We start from the raw sequence: 19,839 nt of genomic DNA, 5'->3' as shown, positions 1-19,839 counted from the left end.
GACTCGACCCATTCAGGACGCCTAAAAGCCTTTGCCTGCCGTGTCGCTCTGCTTTAAGTCTTCCAGGTGCTGTCAACTGTGATTTTCACTGTTACTTACATTGCTGTTGGTGTGCTGTATTTTGTAGGTAAACGTCCAAAAAAAGGAATGGCAACAGCCAAACAACGTCTCGGGAAGATCCTTAAACTGAACAGAAATGGCCACGCACGTTTCTTTGTGTGACGGAGCTGCGGCTGTGGCCACTATTCCCTTCGGAGACTGGTCTTGGGGTGCGGGAGCCTGGAGCTTCCACGTGCCCCACTGAAGCAGTTTGCATGTACAGTAGGGAACACTGCCTGAAGAACAAAATGAACCTGATGCTGCATTTTCACTGTGCCACACCCACTCAGCAATAACCATTTTGGACCTGGTGGGGAGAGGAAGAAGGAGGGTAGAACCTTAAAAAGAGACCTTGAACTGGAAAGGGTCTCTTGTCAGGGCTTGAATTTCATTTTGTTGTTGGTAGTGTTTTGATTTATTTTCAGTGATAGGGTAAAGAATTATCAGTAATTTATTTAACAGATTTTTTTTTAAAGTTAACAGCTTTTAAATTCTTTCTTTTTTAAAGCTATTTATTTGGAAGATTTCTGGAGAAATATCTCACTAATTTAGATTTAAGAATGTGAAGGTTTTTAAATTATTTTTGATAGTGTGTGTGTTACACGTGGGGAAGAGCCACGGTAACAGTAACTAGTCTGGACTCTTAAATTTGCTATTCAGGTTAAAGTCTTAAACAGGGATTTGATGCATTAATTATTTTAAATTAAGATGTATATGAAAATCATTTTATTTTATATATTTCATGTGTTTTTTATAAGCTATTAGCTTCGCTTTTGCTAACATCCAAGGTGCATACTGTTATCCAGGTCGATTACCTATGTCCCACCTTCCCTCTGCACTCCCCCTCATTTTGTGACGACACAAGACTCTTCTCTTTGCAGGGAAACACTTTCATAGCCAGTGTGTAAGAACTACATTCAAGACCCCACATTTCTCATTTCGTTTGACATTGCAGTTTTCTTCTAAATAGAAAAATAGGCTTCTTGCATTTTCACTTTTGCTGATGATATCTGGGTCCCAAAGAGTACAGCTTTAATATCTTTTCCCTACTTGTGGGAAAAGTATTATAAGTTTGGTTAAATTGTCATGTTTGTAGTTTTCCAAATACATTTATAACTCCAGAGGGCCTTCTTCATACTGCTGGTGTTGGAGGGCAGGGCCAGCACCTGCCACAGAGGTTATATTTTATGATGCTTTTATTCTGTATACCTAATCTGTTGGAAAATATGAAATATGGTTTGACTTAGAATATTCAAATCTGCATAATAAGCCGTAATATAATAAGACTATACTATATTAAGTTGTATAGAAGCAAGCATGTTGGAGTAGATGAATTGGGTGTGTATGTGTGTGTGTGTGTGTGTGCGTGTGTTTAGTTTTTTATTTCTTAACCTTCTAATGAGTTATTTAAGATGTGGATTTGGAGTAAAATGGGTGCTTTTTGCAGTTTCTTCCATCTGTCCTAACTTAACCAGTGCATAGTGAGGTTAAGTATCCAGTTGAGCTTTAAGGAATCATTTATCTCCTTTGTGCACAATTTTTACTAAATGCCAGTTTTCAGCTGCTTGCAATAGCTTATGTTTTCCTCTCCGCCTGTGACATAAAAACAAGTAATTTCTTGTTTTTTGGGGGGTAGGGTGGAGATATTTCCAGTTCTGACAATAGAGCATTTTATAAGTTCCTACAAAAAAATACAGGCAAATTGGATAAAATTTATTTTTATGGAAAAGAAATATGGCCATATTATGGATTTGTCTTTTTTTTTTTTTCACTCAGCAAGGTAGCAGGATTTTCCCTTTTAAGTATCACTTGAAGAGCTAAGAAAAAAGAAGTCTATACCATTGTCTTTCATGGTTACATTCAAATGTATTTTCAAAGAGAAATATTTCTTACTCTGTTTCCATTCCAACATTTCATGGAATATATATATCTTATGAATTAGCCTTTTTGGTTTAATGACTGGACCACTGTCTGGGTCTTATCTGGGTTTCAGGAAGAATGTTTTTGGAAGTACTAAATGTCGATAATAGGCTGACTCAAAACTGTCTATACTATGCCAAAACTAGGTAAGAAGTAGGTACAGCCCGTCATTTGTTTGGTCATCAGATCTCAAGATATCAAAAATGTGGGTTTGCGTGATTCTCCCACCTTCCCTACACAATGTAGTGCTGTGATGTTTTGGTTTTCTGTAGATAAACCATTTTAGTGTTATAGTACACATGTTTTGGTTTTAGTTTAGAAATGAGAATTATAATTTCTTTTTCCAGCTACATTATGATCTGGGTTCTTTTGTTGTCTTTACATTTTTCACAGCTCTCAGTATTTTTAATTACCTTTTTTTTCTTTAGCCATAAAAATGAAAATAATTTATTTTTATGAATTAAAATGGTGGCCAGTATCTGCCCTGTGTACTTAGGCCAATAAGTACTAATTTTAAGTAGCCAGTATATGGAACTTCTAAGTGAAGGTACTGTGGATTCATTTTTGGCAGTGTTAGCCCATTAACTGGCTAAGTTTTTTAAACTTTCAGTAAGATGAAATAACCACTAAAATAGTACATGTAAACTTTTTGTGAATTGGTAAAAATTCAGCCACTGAATCCAATGACCTCCATCGTCAAAGCTCTTACAAAATCACTGACTGTGCTGCATCCCTGTATCTCGTGGAAATGACTGAACTTTGAAGTGACTGCCACCAGCATCTGGACTCGACTGTAATAACCTTTCGTCTTTCCCTCAGTCTCATTTATAAATAATACCACCCTACAGACACTGCAACTTAGGAAGACAGCAGTGGTGGCATTTAGTTAGTTATAAGCAAATACAAATAATAACCAACAATTATCATTTAATATATGCAATTTTAATTGTAGTAGCAGGTAATCATTTTCCTTTATTGATTCAAATAAGTGACTTCTGTTAACCTGGAATCCACTGTACTCTAATTCATAATATCACATAATACTAAGCTCTCCAGTATTGATTAATGATGTAAACTCTACAAAGCTGGCAGTTCATAATTGTCCAATATCCTAGAAATACTTTGAACTTAATGAAGCATCAGTTGATTTTTAAAGCATACAGAATTGAAAATTCTGACCAAAACCATCTTATAAACTCAGAAAACAAGCTCATCTGTATCACTACTTAAGTACTCAGCACTGAATACTGCTCTAGTTTTTAATCCAATTATTGCCTTTTTAATGAACTCTACTGTATTTATTCATATGAGATCAGATATTTATCACTCATCTACTGTGTGCCCAGCACTACTTAGTACTGTGGGAGTGGGGGGATATAAAGTTGGGAGTTGTGATCTCTGCTTTTGAAGGTATTCTTCTCTAGGAAATAAGCAGTATTATTTTCACTTCTAAGCAAACTTAAACAAAAGAGGGCCCACTCATAGAAAAAACAAGACATAACTTTATTAGTTTCAGTGGAGATACACTGTGCAACTATTGAAGTTAAAAAATTTTTTTTCAAAATTTAAAAGACATTTTAAAAATTAATAATTTAATGTTCATAATCACAGGGGCATGTTATAGCATGAAAGGAGCAGAAGACCTGGGTGTTTGTCCAAGTTCTGCCCTTTATATTTTAGTTGTGTGACCTTGAATAGGTCACTTATTCTTTCTGAGTCTTAGTTTTCTCATTTGTAAATTTGGATCAAAACTCAGTTAAGAAAAACATAGAAAAGTATTAATCTATTTACACTTCATATTTGCAGAGAATTTATGATAAGTTACAACTAACAACGAATGTACATTTATGTGCATTTTTAAATGAAAACTGTTACTCATAAAATTTGCTTCATATCAAATATATGCCCAGAGCATGCTACCTAAAAAAAAACTGAAGAATCTCTTACAAGGTGCTGAATTAAACTCAGAATCAGTGCGTGAAGTGAAAGAAAAAGGAATGAGATAGTTTGTGGAGAAGAGTGAGAATGTTTATCCTCAAGTAAACATTAAGACGATTAGATGATTTAAAGTAATTAAAATTAGTTTTGAGTTCTTTGCAGAGTACTGCTTCACAGATTCTGCGTATTCTTCAAGGCGCTAGAATAGGGTAAAATAAATCATGAAATTAGGATGGCTTAGCAACTACTCACAGTAGAAGGGCAGGAAAATAAGGTGGAAGAATAATGGGGGATCAGCAAAGACAGCTCTGAGCTGGCCAACAACGGCTCATTGGGTAGAGAGAAACCACTGTAGTGTAGGAAGGGAGTCTTGACTGGAAGCTTCAGAAGAAAAGATTCTACTTTTTGCAAGAAATGCTCTCTAGTGATGTCAACTCCCCAAAGAGTTGATGAATAACTGGCCCAGTATACTGCTGTCATAGTAGATATTGCAGTGTATAAGCATTTTATGATTTCATATTAAGAGATGAGGGCTTCATTATAAATTTGAAATTTTTTCAAAAATTCATTTTTCTCATTAGTTGTTAAGCTAATTGCTTCCTCCAAAAAGAGAAGTTAAAGGTCATCAGTCATTTTCAGATGCCCCAGATTTTCATTTAAAGCAGTTTTGAGAAGGTTGAACATCTGACCTTTAGCTTAAGAAAAGAGACAGATGAAACCCAGAGAGGGCGGTGACCAGCTGGGGGCACAGTGGATACTAGACCTCTGGTACTTTGCTCCCTACGGCAGCCCCTGTTCTGTGACACTGCAGCCTCGGCTCATCTGTGGTGGGTGATGTTGATATGCTTCCTAGAAGCCAGGGGGAAAGACAGAGGAAGTGACATACTCACTACCATTGCTGTTGAACGTAATGGAGTTTTAATGCTGTAGCCTTACTAAACAACCTTATTTTTTTATTTTTCAGTGAATGTCATGCTGTAAGTCAAATATTTGATACCCCTTACCTAAAAATTTAAGTTAAGGACATTAAGAAGCAAATGTCTATTTCCAAAACAATTAGCTTATCATGACTGTAGTTTTATTCTGTTATGGTATTTCTTTTCTTCTTCAGTGGGTAGAGGAAACTTAATACTCATTTACCTGCATTCTACTCCTTAGAGTCTCCGTCTCACCCTTCCTGTTCTTTTCTAATGTCCTGAAGCTTTGTCTTAACAAGTGTAATATTGATTTTTTTGTTGTTGTTAAAGCCTTTTTGAAACTGTGTTCAGTGATTCTTCCAACAAGTTTTATCTGCTCTGCACTATTTCACTAATAAACCTTGGCTACCACGTAGCCCAAGACCTCCAAGTAGTTTACCTATGCAAGACCTGTGATGTTCTGAATTCACTTTTATTTCAGAAGACAACCTTAAATGGAACTTAATCATAAAGATAAACCTTGCCTCCACCCAGTTTATTTTGGCCATTTCCTTTTCAAATTGTCAGCTGTTTTCCCCCAAGATTTTTCACCAAAACAATGATGATAAGTGCTAGAAAATATAATATCTTGCAGGAAAAAAATAACCCAGAAATACTCATATTTCTTTGGTGGATTTTGGTGGGTAACCATTACCAGCAGCAGGTGTAATATATAATAATGAGTTGATTCCTTGCCTAGAATGATTTCTTCCCTCTAAGATTCATAGGATTCACCTTTTATTTTTGCAAAGCATACATATAACTTCCACATTATAGTCAGGGACCTGAGGTGTAACTTGCTAAGTGAACCCCAAGGTTATTTTATCTTGCAAAAGAAACCTAAACCAAACTAAGGGCCTTACATTTATGGTTAGACTGAATCAAAAGCTATAACCTCAGTTTTTCCGAAAACAGCTTCTGACTGCAAAGCAAGTCATGCAGTTGTTAGGTATGAAATAGCACTGATCAGGAAATGCACATGCATCTTGGCAGACCGCGTTTCCTTCCGAAAAGACTTTTCTACTTTTAATATAAATTAAGCCATAACAGTTTCATGCTGTGGAAAGAGGGTGAAAAGGTTCATTTTAAGAGATTATATAATATGAATTTTCACATTTGCTGTGAAATGTCTAACTTCGCCAGTGCTTCAGCAGGTTTGTTTGATTTGGGGGTGCTGGGGGGAGGGTAGAGGGTGGTGACAGGGAGGGGTAGTCTTGGTTTTAGGGGGTTGAACTCTGTGAAATTTGAAAAGGGACAATTGTTGGCTCTGGTATTTACTAGTTTTGTAGTAATGTTTTGCTAGCCTGACTGACTTTCCTGACCTGATTTTCATGTCCACGGTCCCAGGTGACTGGTAGCCTTTCTCGTTCGGGGTGTCTGCAGAGTAGTGTCTTGTTGTGTGGGTAGGCAGTCAGCGTGTGTGCACACGTGTGTCCTTTGAATACAGAAGCACACTGTGACGGCAGAGTGGGGTGTGGCTGGGAAGTGGGATGCTGAAGCTTTAAGAGCATTTTTTTTTTTTCCGATTCATAACAGTATTTCCCATCTTTTGCCTGCAGGCAGGGAAAGTGTACAGTATTTATTTTGTTTGTTTTAAATTTGTAAGTTTTTAAGTAGTTTACATTGATTATTATAGAGAAGGACAAGTGACTTGTTTAAAGTTGTATTTGGTATTCCTACTTTTCAATTTCTGTATTTTAAAATATTGAAATTAAACTTGTATTACTTCAGTTTGATTTTTTTTTTTTAGCAATCGGTGTATTTTTTGCTCCTTTTGTTTGAAAGTATAAATGTTGAAAGTTGTATAAAATGTGTCTTTGAAAGAAAAAAATCTGAATTCTATATCCAGTTCTGACTTCCTGTTCCCTTTTTCTGCTTATTGAGTCTTGAGAGATTAATTTGAGAATGTGAAAAGCTGTGTCAAACTTAAGACTCCTTCTAGTTCTGATGGTTTCAGTGTGAAAAGTTTGAATGTCTTATTACCTTATTAGATGTGTTGTTGGGGAAGCAGTTGCCGAAACATGGAGGAACACAGAGGTGTGACTGGCTGTGCCGTGGTCATGGGTGAGGGTGCTTCCTTATGGTCACTTAAGAGCATGCGCACGCACACACACACTCCTCTTAGAGCACCCACGGTATCACACACACACACCCTTTAGAGCACCCACAGTATTTCACACACACACACACACACACACACACCCTTTAGAGCACTCAGTGTCTCTCACACACACACACACACCCCTACCTTAGAGCACCCGCAGTATCCCAGCCGCTGCTCTACTTACAAGGTGAACAAACAGCAGACCTGTTCTCTTCCTCCGGAAGCTTCTGTGGCGGTGAAAGGCGAGCGAGAACACGGCACCTGGGGCCTGGCTGCCTCGTGAAGGCGGGAGTGGAGGTGCAGCTTTACTGAGGAGAATGTGGTCCCTCTGGACAGGCGCTCTGAGGACGCTGAGAGCCAGGCCTGGCGGGATCTGAGGGTGCCAGGAGAGAAGAGCACAGAGGCAGGAGCGCTTCAGGGCGCAGGGCAGGAAGTGGGCGGAGAGACCACCTTGGAGGAGGATCCTGGAGACCAAAGCAACAGAAGGGCAGAGGCTTCTGCTCTGCCCCTGCCCAAGAGCGTAGAGGTCCCCAGGGCGCACACCCCCACAGCCTTCCCAGAGTTTTACCCAAGCCATGTTTACACCACCTCTTTCTATGACTGGCCTGCTTTCGTCCAACTGATGGAAACCTAGATCTTAAAAAAGCTGTTGTTTAAAAAAAAAAAAATCTACATACTCTCTATAAGCCTGTGAGGTGTTTACCCTTCCTCCAGTTTGTCTGTTGGGACTGATTATCAGGACTTGCACTCTAATACTTTGAGCCTGATTTTTGTGTTTCTACCAAGCGGTGAGACTGTGAGATACACCAGTGCAGGATATGGGTGTTGAGAAGCGGGGGAACAAGTACCACACGGCAGGCAGGGTTTTGAACAGAAGCCCTCATTATCTGTTTCATTAAGTACTTACTGTAGGCAAGGCATATTTTCATTTCTTCCTCATAATCACCCAACGAGGGAGGTGCTGTCCTCCCCACCCTACTGATGGAACTGAGGCCAGAGGGTAAATAACACACCACTAATGAGTAGAACTGAGATTGGAATCAAAGCCCAAATCTAAAAGCCATTTTATTTCTCTCGATTATTTTAAATTATTACATACTTTGAATTACTGAAAAGGAGTAGATGGTCTTAGGAATGGTTCTGTTCTAAAATTTTCTTTGTAGGCACCCATTTGGGATCCAAAACATTTTTTAACAGAAGTTTCCTGTCACACAACTGAAGTTTTGAGTCTGTACTTTCCCAGGGGCTGTGTACACATGAAAAGACTGAGGTTTCTCTTCTAGGAACCCATGGTCTGGCTGTAAACAAGGGGCACGTGGTGCAGGAAGCAAGCTTGAATCCCCACAGTCGCAGCCCCCAGGGTCTGCGCGTAAAGGCCATGCCTGTGCACCCTCCACCAGCCTGGCCAGCGCCCCCTGCGGGATGCGCTGCCCCTGCCACTGCAGCCCTTCCCTGTGGCCTCTCTGCCATCCTGTTCAACCCCTTGCTGCTGGCTCTGAGGGGATTGGCCCAGATGAGGATGGAGAAAGACTGTCCACTCTGCCTGCGCCTGCTAATACCGGGGCTCTGATTTCTGGAGCCTGGCTCCCTTCCCACTACCCCCCCCCAACAATCACCATCCACATACCATCACTCACTTTTGAGTTCCCCATACTGTCCTTCCTTGCTGGATTCTTGCTACCTTTGGGCCCAGAAATACGCTTTATGCTTTATTAAAAAGCCAGTTCTGAAGTTGTGTAGATTCATATTCCTTCTATGCCAGAGTTGGACAAAGAGGAAAAAATGAAGGGCTTAAAAACAGAAAGTAATACATGTGGCAGATATAACTTGGAACAAAAGTTTCACAGTAATATTAAGATGGTATTTTGACCTTCCCTTAAGCATTTATTCTAGAAGCTGTCCTACCTAGGAAACTTGAGATACATTTCAGGTTCTGGAGTAACTCCCATAGGTGGCGGATGACCTCTGGGGAATGGGAATAAGACAGAGGGGTCACTGAAGCTGGGAATCTGCACACACTCTGATTTTATGATTTGGGTTTTTTTTTTTCCTAATTCAAATAGCATTTCAATTTTGTAATTAAGACAAATCACGGGTTATGGATTAGCTGCCCCAAGATGCTAATTATACCATGTATCTATTCACACCCATCAGAAATGTGGCCCTTCTGAAACCATTAGGTGTCGTTTCAGGGGCTCTGAAGAGCTCTGCTATACCATAGTCCTTAGTGTTAGTGCAGAAAAGAATTCAACCAGAGACAGTGATAAGTGATTCATCAGAACAGGACGCTTGTGAAGCTTACAAACGGGTGGGCAAGAAATGTTAGGCCACAAGAACTTACTGGGCTACAGTTTTACAGTCAGAGGAAAAGTGGGGAGGGGGAGAATAACTTTTTCTTGAGTAGACTTCATGCTTCCATCATCAGCTCCTCCAGGTTGAGCAGGGGAGTTTTCTTCTCTCTACAAGGCCAAGCTAGGTCCACAAATTGTTTTTTAAGTATGTAGAAAGTATATCCTAGGGATCATTAACTTACTGAGCTCACTGGGCAGTATGTACGTCTCATGCCACCATCGTTTTATTGTTTTGGGGCATGTCTCATGCTTCTGCTGCGTTGTTGCTAACAAGCTTCTTAGCATTTTGTTGCTAAGCAAACCTGCTTTCTTGAGTAACCATTAACTTACAGGGGTTTCCCATATTTTTTCTACTTACAATCCCCCAGTGGGAATAACTATTTAATCACTTACTTTGTCCCTTTACTCTGGCCCTATCACTTCTGCTCCCCGGGGTGCAGTCTAGCAGCAGGTGCAGCCTAGCAGGGATGGGCTGGGTCAGGATGCTGAATGGGACACAGAGCCAGTCACCGGGGGGAAAATACTCCCTCCACCCCTGTTCTCAGCCATGTCTGTGCTCCATTTCTCACTCCGCAGAGTCCCTTGTTTTGTCTGAACTAGCAGCCTGAGTTTAGGGCTGGGACTACATGTGTTTTCTATCATCAGCACCTCCCCAGAGTTTCAGTTCAGTTCAGTCCAGTCACTCAGTCGTGTCTGACTCTGCGACCCCATGGACTGCAGCATGCCAGGCCTCCCTGCCCATCACCAACTCCTGGAGTTCACTCAAACTCATGTTCATTGAGTTGGTGATGCCATCCAACCATCTTATCCTCTGTTGTTCCATTCTCCTCCCGACTTCAATCTTTCCCAGCATCTGGGTCTTTTCAAATGAGTTAGTTCTTCGCATCCCCAGAGTTTAGCATACTAAAAATACATTGAATAAACAGGTGAACAAATATGGATAGTCCTCATTTTCATCATTCCCTCCCCCAATCTCTCCCTCCCTCAGAACTTAAAACTGAAAATTTTATGGTAATGCTTTGCAAACTTTATGTGACTTGATTTGAAATATAGATTATTCTAATGGTTACTGTGTAAAACTAAACAGATTAGATTATGGGAGGACTTTTTTTTCCTATCAAAAGTAGAGGAAAAGGTACTTCCTGAAGGTGTTACTGGGTTCCACAGAGCAGTATTTTCAGAGTTTTGAGGCAGGGCCTTTCATGGGGGCTGCTCCTTCTGCTTTAATTCCAGGGCATGGTGATGATCAAGGAAAGAATTGCCGTCCTCGCCTCCTCCCCAGAGACCAGCTCTGTGTAACCCAGGGTATTGGGAGGGCAGTGTGGTCAAGCCACTAAGTAACAAGGTCTTGTTATAGGGTTGCTCAGACAATCAGACTCCCATGTTCCCTATAATACACACTACAGAGGGGTTACACAGTGATTGTTCCTAGAACAAATGAGGTGACTTCAGCTTCCCATAAACAGCAGCAGGACATTTCAAAACAAGTTCATTCCCTATATAAGGATTTAATTCCCTCATATACAAGTTTTACTAAGTTTCAAGTCACCACTTTCTGCTCACCATCTGCTATCCTCCCAACTCTTTTTACTTTCTGTGCCTTCACTATTGTCGGTTGTCTTTATTTACTTATTTATCTACTCTGTGTCATGTATTCCCCAGGTTTTCATCCCTGCAATTTTTTTTTTTTTTTTTTTTTGGCGGGGGTCGTTCTAACTTGGATGTCCAATTATTATCTCTTACACTCCCTTCACCTTCGCTCTCCTTTCAACCCAGACTGGTTTTCATAATCTATTAATACAATTTATCGTTTGCAAAAACCCTCCAAAACGTGCCCTGATCTCCATTCACGTTGAATTCAAAGGACAAAACCCAAATCCAAGCTGAACCCAACTTCCCTGAAAATTGGAAGCAACTAATCTAGCCATTGATATGATCCCTGGCCCCCACTCTAGCCCCACGTGCAGCTGATAATCCTTCTCCACGTCTACTGGGAAAATAGAAGCCTAAATTAGTTTCCTGAGCTGCAATAACAAAGTACTGGGCTCAACACAACAGAAATCTATTCTCCCACAGATCTGGAGGCTAGAAATCGGAAATCAAGACATCGGCAGGGCTGTGTTTCCTTTGAAGGCTCCAAAGAATCCTTCCTTGCATCTTCCAAGCCTCTAATGACTGATGGCAATCTTTAGCATTCCTAGATTTGTACATATCATTACAACCTCTGTCTCCATTGTTATCCTGTAAGCAGATAAGGTAGGGGATCCCTGGGGAAAGAAAACCAAGCATGGCTTCCTTGACAGAAGAGAAGCCATTTTGGCTGAAGCCATTTTAGGCCTACGCTATTTTGAGATCTAGTTCTGGGCACAATGCTTGCCCTTGAACAGATCTCAGTAATAATGATCTTAAGGGAACAAAAGGACAAACTGTTAACAGGCAAGAGAAGTAACAACAGCAAAGATAACAAAGCAGTTGTAAAGACTCCCAGTTCTGTTTCAACGGTAAAGACGAGTCTGAAGCACTTTCTTGAGCTGTTCTGAAGAAGTTAACCACTCCTCAGGTGCTCAACCTGGAGAAGGAAATGGCAACCCACCTTGGTATTCTTACCTGAGAAATCCCATGGATAAAAGAGCCTGGTAGGCTACAGTCCATGGGGTTGAAGAGTCAGACACAATTTAGCGACTAAGCAACAACAGGTGCTCAACCAGCAGATCAACCGGAAACTAAGGCCTGATCCTGTTGACCTCTTCTGAACCTCATGACTGCAATCAATTAAAGCTTGGGCTCTGTCAGTCTACCCTAATTCTATGCTGACTTCTACTCAAGTCCTTTCATGAATATGCGTATACCCTTAGCTTAAACCTTCCCCAATTCTGCTGTTTGAGGAGACACTGCCTTGGGAAAGATCACCAGTGTTCTTACTTGTTGCAGGTAGTAAATCCTTCTTTCTCCTGATGGATCTTTGACTTGGTTGTGTCTTTTGGCTCAACACCCACCAAGAGGCAAACCAAGCTTTTGGATAACAAAATCACCTTAAAAAAAAAAATGTTATTTTATTGTCAAACTGTACTAAAACCACAATTAAAATTTTAAAGTTCAGTAAATTTCCTGGTGATTCAGTGGTTAGGACTCAGCACTTTCACTACGGGGGCCCAGGTTCAATCCCTGTTCGGGGAACCAAGAACCTGCAAGTCCCATAGCATGGCCAAAAATAAACAAATAAAACTGAACTTAAAATGTTATTAAAAAATACACAATGACAAGTTTTTAAGCAATTAAAATCCAGGAGAAAAATTGCTCCTCACCCCATCCCCTAACTCATTTTCATCTGTCCGTGTTATCTACTCTTCATACACTTAATAGATCTTTGGTAGCTTAACAGCACTTAACAGCACTTTAGTAGTAATATTAAAACTAGAATTTTATGTTCATTTTAAGTTAATTGAATACGGTAAGTATTTTTTTCCGCACAATCTTTCTGCCCCTCAACTTTCTTTCCCACTTTTGCTAACACCTACTACTGCATACTTCCTACAATATCAGTGCCCACAGCCATGGTCCTGCCTCAGCTTTCTCCGCCCGTTCAAAAATATTCCACCACATTCACACACACACACACACACACACACACACACACAAGGGATTCACTTCTTGCTACCGATTTAGACATTTTTATACAGCTTTCTTTTTTCACTTCACATCATAGATGTCTTTCTAGGTCAATAGGCAGAGATTTAATGCACGCTGGTTAGAGCTGTGTCCCAGTCTGGATAACGATCAACCGCGTTGCTCCCATCGCCCTACTTCCTCCACACAAATGCTTCTGTACGTACCTCATCTACCGTTCCTTTTACTTCTAGAAGATTCTCAGAAAGATGGCTGGGTCAAAGATCACGCACATTAAACACTGTAATAACTTTTTCGGGATTATTTTCCCAAAGGGCTCTAACACGTCACATGTCAGTGAGCCACGCCCGTGAGGTGTTCCTGTGCCCCCATGGCCTTTAATATAGTCCATTCAGCAGGCGCGGGGAGAAATGGCTTTTCGTTTGAAAAGAAGGGATTTTCACGTTTAAAACAAGGGAGTCACAGCCTGAGCTGAAGAGAAAGTAACACTGAGGCCGCCTTTGCTTCCACCTGAGGGGGCCCCAGGGCGTCTTCCCGGTTTCCCTCAGCGTCTAGCGTTTGACTCGCGCGACGCCGCCTGGCGGTTCGCAAGGGCGCGTCCCAGGCCGCTCCGCCCAGCGCCCGGCGCAAAGGTGCGCGGTCCGCCTGCCGCGCTATTTCCCGACGCCCGGAGTCAAAAGCGGGCGGCGCGCGCTCCCGGGCGGCCCCACCCCGCCTCGTCCCGGCGAAGGCGCTACCGGAACGCCAAGCGCGACCCCTAGGCTGGGTCGACTGTCTTCCTGTCAGCACTCTGAGGGGACTCGTCGTCGAGTCCCCCGGACGCTGAAGAAGCTCCTGCGGGCTTCCGACGGGGCGAGCGTGCACAGCTGAGGGGCCCGGTGCCGGAAGGCGCCGAGCTCTGCTCAGCTGAGAGCCGGAGGCGTGGCGAAGCCACCAGGTTCTGTTTTCCCCTGGTCGGGGGGAGCTTTCAGTTTCGTTTTCGGCCGCAGTCTCCTCCCCGCGGGAGCCGCCTGCTCCCCTCCAGTCGCGGGCCCGACGACCATGGCGCCGGCCGCCCTTCTCCGTGAGGTGACCCAGGTGTTGTGCGCGGCCGGGGGCGCCTTGGAGCTGGAGGAGCTACGGCGCCGGGTGCGGCCGAACGTCGACTGCGACGTGCTGGACCGGCTGCTGCGGGAGCGCGGGCGCTTCCTGGTGGCGCGGCGGGCGGCCGGGGCGGGCGCGGCGGCCGTCGAGCGCGTGGTGCTGGCCGTGTCGCCGCTGCGGCTCTGCAGCGCCCATCTGGGCCCGAAGCCGGGCTGCGCGGGGCTGTGCGCGCAGCTGCACCTCTGCAAGTCCTTGTTCTACGGCAAATGCAAGTTCCTCAGGGACGGGTAAGGCGCCGCGCCGGGAGCCCGACGACGAGGAGGGCGTCTTCTTCCCTCCCCGCCCTTCGTCAGTTTGGGGGAGAGACTAAGAGGTGGCTGTTCCTTGGCCTGTACTCCTCCCCCTCCTTTCTCTTCAGCGAACGTTTATTGAGCGCTTTCTGAATACGTGGAACTGGGCGTGGGGCTCCGCGTCGAGCGGTGACCTCGGGGAGGGACAGCCTGGGAGTGGCCGAACCGGGGTGGGGGTGGGCCCACGGCCCGCCCTGAGGGCGCTTCAGCGCTCTCTGCCCCGCCACAGAAGGGATCTTTTGAAAGCTCTTCACCTGCTGACTAGACGCCAGCGGCTTCCGTTGCATTTGGAATACAATGCAGGCTTCCAACCCTGGCCCCCAGTGCCCCTGAGGGAACTGAACGGGTCCTCGCCGGCCCTCCATCCTGCGCTCCTCAGGGTGCCCTTCCAGCCCGGGTATAACTCCAGCCTTTGCTCATCGGGTGACCTCTGCTCTCCTGGACCGCCTTTCCTAGTTTGCCTCGTGTATCCTTCAGGACTCGACTCAGGCATCTCTTTCCTTTGGAGCCCTTTTCTTTCTTCTCCATCACGTTCTGTTTACTTTTCTCATAGCGCCCTTCATGGGCTCCCCACTGTTTTCAGTAGAACGTAAACTCAGGAGAACAGAGAACCCTCCGTCTTAGTCCTGGCTGGGCTCTCCTGGCCCTCAGCTCTGTGCTCTGCACCTGGCAGGCGCTCAGTGAGATTTGTGGAGTAGATTCAAGAGGTAAATGCTAAAGAATTTGGACCTCACCCTGAAGGTAATGGGGGCCCGTCAAGTAGCAGAAGAGAGCAGCCATCAGGTGTGCATTGTAGGAAGATAGCTAAGATAGTGGTACGCATTCTCATTTAGAGGAGGCTATGATGATTTCGTTTGGAAGCTAGTCCAGTCATCTGGAAGAATGACTGGAAGAACAAATAATTTTAGTTATTTTTCTTTTTTCTGCCTTAACAGGGTAGACCTTATTTCATGCTCACATCAGGTCTAATTGTGAGATTTAACAGCGTGAAGTATGGACCTTGATCCATATAGTCATTTAGGGACCCAGGCTGGCAGACCTAGACTCTGTCTTCTTCAACCCATGACTCTTTTTTTTTTTTTTTTTTTTTCAACCCATGACTCTTAAAGGCCATCTGGGTATCAAGTTCCAAGGAGCAGGTAGAGAAGATGGATAGTAGAGGGCTAGTGGGAGATTTTTATGGGCCAGTTTTGGAATGGTAGCTGTTTTTCTGTCCATGACCCAAGCACCACAGGATGTCTGTGCCTGGATGCAGAGGGAGTTGGAAAATGTCCCTGAGAAGCAGCTCCCCAGAAATCCTTAGATTCGAATATTTCAAGACCCAGATAAGGCCTTAGGAACGGATGTATGTATGAGAAATTTGGGAGAGTTGGTAAGAGGAGGGTAACAGGATTCAAGAGTTGATGACTCATTTTTCTTTATTATTGTTCACTTGGAGATGACATTTTTCTTACTGTTGACAGAGAGTGGGAGAGGGTTTTGTTTTGAAGAGTGCCCAGAGGGTAGCTCTCCAGGTCTGAAACTTGGGAGGATTGCCAGGACACTGAGATGCAGGTTTTGGGAGTTTGGGGGCAGCATTTACTATGGCTACAGCAGCAAGAGTGGGTCTTATCTGAGGTGGAAGCTGAGGGTGGAGCGCCAGGGCAATTGAGCCTTCAGGGGCTGGTGGAGAGGCCGCATCTCAGGGTGGAAGGGAGAGCAGCATGCAGAGAGGAAGGTAGATACAGTAGGTGGTAGATGGAGGGATCTAATGACAGAGATCACTAGTGGGTCTTGTTGATATCTGTAGTTGATAAAATAAAGATAGCAGACCTATCTTTAGATAGGCTAATTCCCAAAGTTGGGGTCAGATTTTGTCTTGGAAGTCTAGTATTTATAGGCCTGGATGATCCTAAATTCTTTTTTTGTTTGTTTGTTTGTCTTTGTGGTTTACACAGGACAGTTTCTTGAACCTTCCTTCTTTGACTGTTTCCGGATCACATAAGGGAGAGTGGGTGTGGTCAGCTGCATGTTCTGTGCTTTCCCTGCGAAGCTCTCTGTCCTCCTCAACTGCAGGATCAGCTGTCACAGACATAGATCATCACTGCTGCTTTTGTTGGTGACCTCTGGAGAGGGTCCCAGGTCCCTGATTCCATCCTTTGCTTAGGGGACAGTGAGCAAGTGGTCAAGAACCCAGCCCCAAGACAAGCCGCCTTGTCTCTGCCTTGGCTCTGCCCCTTGCCAGCTGAGTGATCTTGGGCAAATTAGTTTTTATCTGAGGCTTAGTTCTCTTATCTCCAAAATGGGATGGTATTACCCACCTTATAGGCTTGTTGAGGACACTATGAGTTAACTCACAAAACATTTAAGCAAACCCTGGCTTGTGGTAAATGCCCTTTTAGTAGTCATTATCATCATCATTATCTTTGTGATTATGAAGCCCCTTTGCCTAGAATGGGGCTTCCTTGGTGCCTCAGATCTTAAAGAATCCGCCTGCAGTGCAGGAAACCTGGGTTCGATCCCTGGGTCAGGAAGATACCCTGGAGAAAGGAATGGCTACCCACTCCAGTATTCTTGCCTAGAGAATTCCATAGACAGAGGAGCCTGGCAGGCTGCAGTCCATGGGATCACAAAGAGTCAGACACTACTGAGTGACTAACACTTCCTGCTCTCAGTACCTAGTTCTTCAGCCCTTAGTATCAGACTCAGACTTATACCATTCAGGCATGCTCCCTGATTGCTTCCCCACTCCTGTCAGGATCAGGTGCCGCTGTGTTTGCTGATGGATCCTGAGCACAGCTGACCTTGCGCTTCCCACATTTTAGTGTCATCTCAATGTCTGTGTATCCACTAGAGAGGAGCGGGGTTGGATGACGCCATGGTTTTTGGCCTCTGCAGTGGAAGAGGGAAGTTGCTCTTGACTGCATTGGGGGAGCCCAGGGGAAGTACGGATTTGGTCAGTGATTCAGTTTTCTTTTGAGATGCTTATCATAGGTGTGGCAGTGTCTGAGTCAAGCAGATGTAATTTACCTGACTCTGCTGGGTTCTGTTGATCACCCAGGTGATCATTTGAAGGCTTATCTTTGGCTCTTTGGGGGCATACTGCCAGTTCCTGGTTCACAGTGAGTTTTCAAGAGGCAGTTGTTGATCAAAACAATGGAAGAAGGGAGCAGAAAAAAGGGATGGGCCTCAATGGTGTGTTTGTGTGTGTCTGTGTATGTGTGTGTGTATACACACCTGTAATCATAAGCCATCCACACTCATTTATGACTGGCACGCTGACTGTTCGGGAAATGGCCCTGTAAGTCTCACTAAATACCTGCTGAGAGGTGCTTCCCTGGGCCTAGAACTCACAAGGTACCATCTCTTCTTTTGCAGATGAGCACTATGATTTTTCATGGACATGCAGGTTTTCTCTGATGTTTTTAAACAATGTCAGGAACTATTCCTGAAAAATTATCTTAAAGATTGATTTTGCCAGTCGTTTCAGTTTGCTCAGGCTGCCGTAATAAGGTTCCACAGACTGGGTAGCTTAAGAAACTTATTTTTTCACAGTTCTGGAGGCTAGAAGTCAGAGGTCAAGGTGTCAGCATATTCTGAGGCATCTCTCCTTGGCTTGTAGATGCCATCTTCTCCTTGTATCTTCACATTGTCTTCCCTCTGTGTCCTGATCCCCCCGCCTTTTTTTAATAAAGACACCAGTCAGATTGGATTAACCCCCGCTCCTCCCCCCCCGCGCCCCCGCTGTGACTTCATTTTTTTTTTTTTTTTTAGCTTAATCACTTTTTTGAAAGACCCCAAATTCAGTCACTTCTGAAGTACTGGAGGTTAAGACTTCAGCATAAGAGTTTGGGGGGAAACATTTCAGCTGTGACCCTAGCCCTGTTTCTTTGCAGGAAGGACTGTAGGAACGGTCACAACTTGATGTCCAATCACAACGTGAGCGTGCTGAAAACACATGGCTTGGACCACCTCAACTACGGTGAGCTCTGCATGCTCCTGTTTCAGAACGACCCCTTGCTCTTGCCAGAGGTGAGTGCCAGGAGGGGTGGGCCCAAGGGTAAGTGATGAGGAAGAGGCCAGGAGGTTGGAAGACAGGGAAACACTATGGCAGAAGAGGTGCCAGGGGCCCAACAGTGATCACTGCGGTCTGCCTGTTGGGAGCCCTGGACTGGATTCCCGCCTCTGGTGATTTTTAGATCCGTGACCTTGCACCAACCTTGCCACTTCTTGAAGCCTCCTTTCCTTCTATGTCTGTTGGGCTGGTACCTCCTTTGCAGGGCTTCTGTGAGGTTGGGGGGGCTTGTTTGGCCAATGATTGCAGGCAGTTGTTACACAGAGCTTAGAGGGGTTTGGGATTCTAGCCAGCCCCTCCCTGTCTAGCAGGACTTAGAAAAATGCAGGTACCACGGGGCTCTGAAGGTCTGTGGGGCAGTTTTCTAACTTGGGTCATTGTAAATTCTCATGCTGCATTTCAGACAGAAACTACTTGTTTTGAAGCTCACTGCAGTGGTCGTGGACGAGTTCAAGTCCTAAGAGAAGTAGACACCAAGATGGGATTGGAAGTGGGAGAGGTTTATTTCGGGGGAGCAGAGGAAGGTGGGGGCCCATGTGGTGATGGTGCCCTGAAATCTGTGTCAGGAGAGGGGAAGGAAAGGAGACTGGGTCGGAAAGGACCCTGACTATGCTGCAGTTCCCCAAAAGCTTCTGCCCAGCCAGCACAAAGTTCTGAGCTGAAGTCCCTGTTGGCAACATCTGTGTCTCCCCAGAATGGCCTGCCTGTGAGGGCGGGGCCTCTGTGTGCGGAGGACAGCAGCCAGGCCGAGGGTTGGCTGTGCTCTGCAGCAGATCTGAGCAGTCATTCTCTGGCCAGCTTGGGTTCTTTGGGCTGTTCTGGCCCTGCTTCTTGGATGAGGCGACAGAGATGAGATGGATATATGTTAATGACATTTAATAACATAAAATATTTATATTTTAATGAATTACTATTCAATTGAAATCACTATTTGAGAAAGATGCTATAGAGCAAATGACTGGTGCATAATATGTATTGTTTTTCTTTGCCTTTTGAAAATTAGTATCAATTTAATTCAGTTAACCTTTATTGCATATCCACTACAGGTGAGGCACTGGCATTAAGGAGATGCAAAACCCCTTCTGCTCTTCCAGGCGGGGCACAGCTACTGGGTGGGACAAGTTGGCGGTTGATAGCAAGGTGCTGTTGGTTATCAGTGCTTTAATGGGATTGTCAGTGCTTTAGTTGGAGTTGGTGCTCTGGTCTCAGGGGCACGGTTTGGGCACCAGGGAAGGAGTCCTGGAGCAGATGGTGGTTGCTCTGGGTGCTGGAGGATGAGTGGAGGATGAAGGTCTGGGAAGAGGGAGGCAGAGAGCCTGCCTGGTCAGGGCACAGTGTGTACGTCAGCATGACCTGG

The 19,839-nt window shown here is 44.3% G+C and overlaps 2 protein-coding genes across 5 annotated transcripts in view; both read left to right on the top strand.

Moving 5' to 3' along the window:
* The window catches only part of KDM7A (lysine demethylase 7A), a 72,727-nt gene extending 71,890 nt beyond the window's left edge, over positions 1–837 (top strand). For both annotated transcript variants that reach the window (XM_070788238.1, XM_070788239.1), the window contains exon 20: positions 128–837. In XM_070788238.1, the coding sequence (XP_070644339.1) occupies positions 128–222 (95 nt within the window). In that variant the 3' untranslated portion in view covers positions 223–837. The remainder of the gene's footprint in view (positions 1–127) is intronic.
* Positions 254–19,839, top strand: part of PARP12 (poly(ADP-ribose) polymerase family member 12) — a 59,901-nt gene continuing 40,315 nt past the window's right edge. For 2 of the 3 annotated variants that reach the window (XM_019959175.2, XM_019959173.2), the window contains exons 1-2: positions 13,737–14,365; positions 18,304–18,439. In XM_019959175.2, the coding sequence (XP_019814734.2) occupies positions 14,037–14,365; positions 18,304–18,439 (465 nt within the window). In that variant the 5' untranslated portion in view covers positions 13,737–14,036. Of the gene's footprint in view, positions 6,068–13,736; positions 14,366–18,303; positions 18,440–19,839 lie in introns of those variants that run through there. The other variant, XM_070788240.1, reaches the window with a different exon arrangement.

Source organism: Bos indicus, chromosome 4 (assembly GCF_029378745.1).
Source record: "Bos indicus isolate NIAB-ARS_2022 breed Sahiwal x Tharparkar chromosome 4, NIAB-ARS_B.indTharparkar_mat_pri_1.0, whole genome shotgun sequence".
Lineage (NCBI taxonomy): Eukaryota > Metazoa > Chordata > Mammalia > Artiodactyla > Bovidae > Bos > Bos indicus.
This window is presented reverse-complemented; position numbering and strand designations above follow the sequence as displayed.